This window comes from Fulmarus glacialis, unplaced genomic scaffold, assembly GCF_000690835.1.
Source record: "Fulmarus glacialis isolate BGI_N327 unplaced genomic scaffold, ASM69083v1 scaffold4275, whole genome shotgun sequence".
Lineage (NCBI taxonomy): Eukaryota > Metazoa > Chordata > Aves > Procellariiformes > Procellariidae > Fulmarus > Fulmarus glacialis.
The window spans coordinates 27,165-31,670 of NW_009210993.1; the positions used below are offsets into that span (position 1 = coordinate 27,165).

At 39.9% G+C, this 4,506-nt stretch overlaps 1 protein-coding gene across 1 annotated transcript; it reads right to left on the reverse strand.

Moving 5' to 3' along the window:
• Window positions 1-313: 313 nt before the first annotated feature.
• Window positions 314-3,729, reverse strand: LOC104076462 (chromosome unknown open reading frame, human C6orf203). Its single transcript, XM_009577337.1, has 4 exons — window positions 3,612-3,729; window positions 2,737-3,182; window positions 1,838-1,910; window positions 314-774 (listed from the first exon to the last, which is right to left on the reverse strand). The coding sequence occupies exons 2-4, from the start codon at window positions 3,165-3,167 to the stop codon at window positions 598-600; spliced, it is 681 nt and encodes a 226-aa protein (XP_009575632.1). The 5' UTR covers window positions 3,168-3,182; window positions 3,612-3,729; the 3' UTR covers window positions 314-597.
• Window positions 3,730-4,506: the final 777 nt, after the last annotated feature.

Below are 4,506 nucleotides of genomic sequence, written 5' to 3' on the forward strand. Positions count from 1 at the left end.
GAGAGCAGAGTATCGCTGCCGTGATTCATTCTCTGTCACCGTTAAGTGTCCTGCTTAGAAATACGCAGCTGCTATCAGTATCCTTCTATATTCTTGGTATAGCAGCACTGTATATAAGCATGGAGTTGGTATTGTTAACTAAGATCAAACCAATACTGAAAAAGGAAGCAATTTTACATAATGGGCGGTTTTATCCCTATTATCCCTAACTGTTTCATGAATCTAGAGATAAAACTAAGAAAGCAGTTCTGCTTGTTGTGATGTCAGCTTTAATGTAACCTTTCTGATTAACAAAATTAGACAGCAATTAAACAGTGATCAAATTAGTCTTTATTGGTTCATTATTTGTAACACCTGTAAGGAAACTGCCTGGAAATGTAAGGGTTGGATCTTTCATCCCACAATACCATGAAACAAAACTAACAGCAAAAAGTGACAGGCTTATTGCATGAATATTGATGTACGCAGCAGAGGGAGATAACATTCTGACACAAGCCCTTAAAAAAGGGTACTGTAATTTTGTTTAACCAAAATTCCTATTTAACAACAAATACGGTTTTCTGCAAAAATCTTATGCTGCCACATGCAACCCCCCTGTTACTTAAGTACATCCTGTTTGGGCACTTTCAAGTTTTTCCAACGCCTCAAAATTACTTTGTATTTTTCACTTTCAGTTTTGTTAGATACTTTTTTTAAGACTACCCGCATAATTACAGCAGTTCCTGTTTCTTTATCTTCACCTACTAGGAGATCCAGCGTGTCACCAACTTTCACCTGGAAACAGAAAGAGAAGATGAGTGGTTATAAACATTCCCTGAGGAAAACAAATCCCTGCAGTCTACGTCCAATTTTAATTTTGTTCCTTTCCTTCCATTTAGTATTCTTATCTCACAGGAGAGGAGGAAGGCAGGCAATACTAGACCCATTACAGATCCCCCAGCTATGAACGTCTGGAAAGCCCTGGCAATAAGCAATTAAATGTCTCATGACCTTCTCTGCCAAGAGCTTTACCCTTCCTGTTCTACAACTGACATCTAACTCTGTGAAAAAGGTGTAATGTAGTTAATGTAGTATGGTTTTTTGCTGAAGGGTGTTTCCTGCCAATCTGTTTGTATCAATATAGACACAAAACAGCAAAACGCAAAGTTCTCCCCCCTGCCTTTAAAACAGTTTAAAGTGTTTTCAAGAACAGAGTGCTGGTCAACTGCTTGTGCTCCTTTCAAAAGTCACAAAAGCAGCATGCCTCTCAAAAACAAGCCTTAACTTTAGGTGATCAGGAATTAAAACTTCTCTTCTTATTGCCCTTTGATGATGGTAACCACCACCTAGGATAACTCTCACATAAAGGGTGGGTAGAAGTATGTTTGTCACCGTTCTGGAGAGCTCTGTTGTTGAACAAGTGTGGCCTGCAACCCTTCTGCCTCTTCTAACTGTGTTCCCGTGTGCTCTGTTACAGATACAATAACCTGTCCTCAGCTACCCCAGTTTCAATCCCCTTCTAGCAAGAAACTTTCTCTTTTTCTTTAATCATGTGCCTGCTCCACCAAGATTTAATCATTCCTACTCCATCAACCTCACATCTACCAGCACTTCCTTCAGCATCTTGTCATCTGCCTTCTCCTGACTTTCAGCCTTAGTTTTTAGTCCTGTCTTACCCAGGGAACTGGTCACACACACGCAAAGCTGGAAGTGGTGTTAGCAATGCTACTCATTCACCTTTGCAGAGCGATTTAGTGGTTAGCTCTTCTGACCCAAGTTAAAGGAGAAAGAAGAAGAGGTCATGCCTTAGTTATTTTCTTGTAGTGTATTAAAAGATTTAAATTTTAAAAAGTCTTACAGTTCTACTTTTCTTCCACAGTTTTTCTCCATTCAGCCTGAGTTCATTATTGTAGAATGCATCTTCTACTTTACTGAAGAAAAACAAGGTTTTATTGCATTTACAGTGTGCAGCAGACCAAATGCAATTGTTTCTTTGCAGATACACAAGAACACCACTCACGTGCAAGGCACATTTCCACAACTCTAATTTGCACATAAAGCATACCTTTATTTAAGGTTAGGACAGACTTGAACTGGAAGTAAAGAAAAAGTCTTTCATAGATATTAAATTAAATACTAGAATATAGTTGCTCTGTGCCACAGTTGCAAGCAATAAAAAGCTGTTTCTAAAGACAATGAACAATGAATATCCAATGAACAATGTCTCCTTTCCTGCACCAGCCAGTTTAATAATTTAAGTGATAAGTTATACTAATATTCTGTTACTAACAACGGTGCAATATTAGGCTTCTGTAGGTTGCATTAGATCAAACATTGCGATACATTTATAGAGTGCGCATTTACCTGATTGACCTAGTATGTTAGGTTTATACTTACCCTCACTTATTTCTATAGCCATTAGGCAGCGTATTATTTCACTCACTCAATCTCAGATTAGATCTTTTTGTATTACTTAGTACAGTATTTTGTGTTTTCTTCACTTTAAATAGTAATTGATAGAAAATGCCTCCTCAGCAATCTTAGAAATATTGCAGACAGCAAAAAGCAGAAAACAGGGAGGAAAGGTGAAACAAACAAGAACACCCATACAGCCAAACTGTATTTTTAGACACTCAAAACAGCTACACCAAAAAAAACCCCAAATACGGAGTTATTCCAGCAATAAAAGGGTATCAAAACTCAATTTTTAGATACGTGACATCTTTCTCATCAGCAGGTTGTTTCTTCCATACTTACTTTCTTGCAATGTCTAGACCAGCTTTCATGATCACATCATATCGAAGAGACTGTACTACTTTTTCAAGATCTTTGTAATCTTTTACTACGTTGGGATCATTTTGAAATTCATCTTCCAAATTACTTTCCTCTTCATCTTCATCCTCTTCTTCCTCTTCTTCTTGTATGGTTTGTCTGCTCCTTTTCGAGCTTTTGTTACTTTTGTTCCGCAGAGAAAGTACTGAGATATACTCTGGAGAAAGTCTTAGTGCACAGAGTTTTACTGGGGAAAAACTGAAACATCTTCTGTAGTTTACTGTGCTTGCTTGACAGCTACAGAATATGCTTCTCCTCCAAGAGGGATACAGTTTATTAGAGGGGAATTTCTCCCACAGTCCAAACCAGACATTTAGTTTTCTAAAAGCAGTGATGGGGAGTCTGAAGCCAGTCATAGCATACCCTAAAATAAAACAAACATTCATATGTAAAAATGAGCCACTGTTTTGACTATTGGAAGGATTTCTCAAGGTACGGCATAATAGTTACTATGGAAAGATGATTATCTAGTTCCCCACAGAGCAATGCATCATCTAAAAGCACAAGGCTATACCAGCTTTATGATGTGCCTTTCTCATACACTGTCCACGATTACAAAGAACTAAAACACCAGATGAAAAACCAACACTAAAACCCCCAGTGGAATACTCCATTCATAATTCCTTTTCTGGTGTTTAATATTAACTGTCCAAACACATTTGTGGAATTTTCCTCCCTACATGTAAGATACAATTCACAAAAGAAACAGAAACGAAGTTAACTATGTCATAAAAAGCACAGAGAGACCTACGTTTATCACAACTCGTTCTCAATAAAAGCAATTTGCTCAATACCACAAGCAAGTAAACCCAGAAGAGTCGAAAGCTGCTTAATTTTGGTCTCTGCTCAGACCACAAGACTCCTGCATGGCAGAATGCTGCACAACGCCCCCCCGTTTCTCCGAATGGCAAATAGCATCAAGGCAGAATTCAGGAGAAGTAACACTGCTCTATGTACTGCAACAGGACTGATGCCCACACCACCAGTCTCATGTGCAAGCTCCCCTGTGCTGTTGAGGTGTTTTTGGGGAAACACCCAAAAAACCCCAGATGTCTTCCAACACTCTTAGAAACTGATTTACAGACCTTCCTAGCTAGGTGGAGCACTGGCTTTTCTTATGGCCTTGTATGTGTGGAAGGAAACACGTGTTTTTCCACGAGACTGGAGTTTGTTTTCCCTGCACCCAAGTGAACTCTGCCGAGATCTGAATGAGGTTTTTTTTGCGGTTGGGAAAAAAACTCTGATCAATGAGGGCAATTACTGGGCAAATAAAAATAACCACAACTCCCTTGGCTTTTTAAAATTGAAATATGTGAACTTAAAAATTATGACACACAGTTTAAAACTTAGGATGGCGCAATCCTCACAGAAGACTTACGTCTCGCCTCAGTTTGGGGACAAATTCCTAAAACAGTTACTTGAATGTATAAACAATTATTATTGCTTACTTTCAGCGCTCAATCTCACTTTGTTCTCCGTTGGCCAGCGGGTACAACCGGCGGCTGAGACGGCCCCCGCCAGAAGGCCAACAGCACGCCCCAAATATGAAGGGCGGCCTCGTCCCCTCGTGAAACCTTAAGGCGGACAGAGGTTCACCCACCACCCGCCCAGGCGGGGGGGACACAGGGCTGAACGCTGCTGAAGGCGGGAAGCCCGTTCAAAAGCACGTAGCCAGGACAACGCCAGCTATCACGG

Bases quoted from the DNA above. Each gene is read 5' to 3' on its own strand.
- LOC104076462 (XM_009577337.1), bottom strand. From the start codon at position 3,167: ATGACTGGCTTCAGACTCCCCATCACTGCTTTTAGAAAACTAAATGTC. The intron at 1,911-2,736 runs GTAAGTATGGAA...GTTTTTCTTCAG, and splicing joins GGTCTAGACATTGCAAGAAA to TAAAGTAGAAGATGCATTCT. The intron at 775-1,837 runs GTAAGACTTTTT...TTCTGTTTCCAG, and splicing joins TGTGGAAGAAAAGTAGAACT to GTGAAAGTTGGTGACACGCT.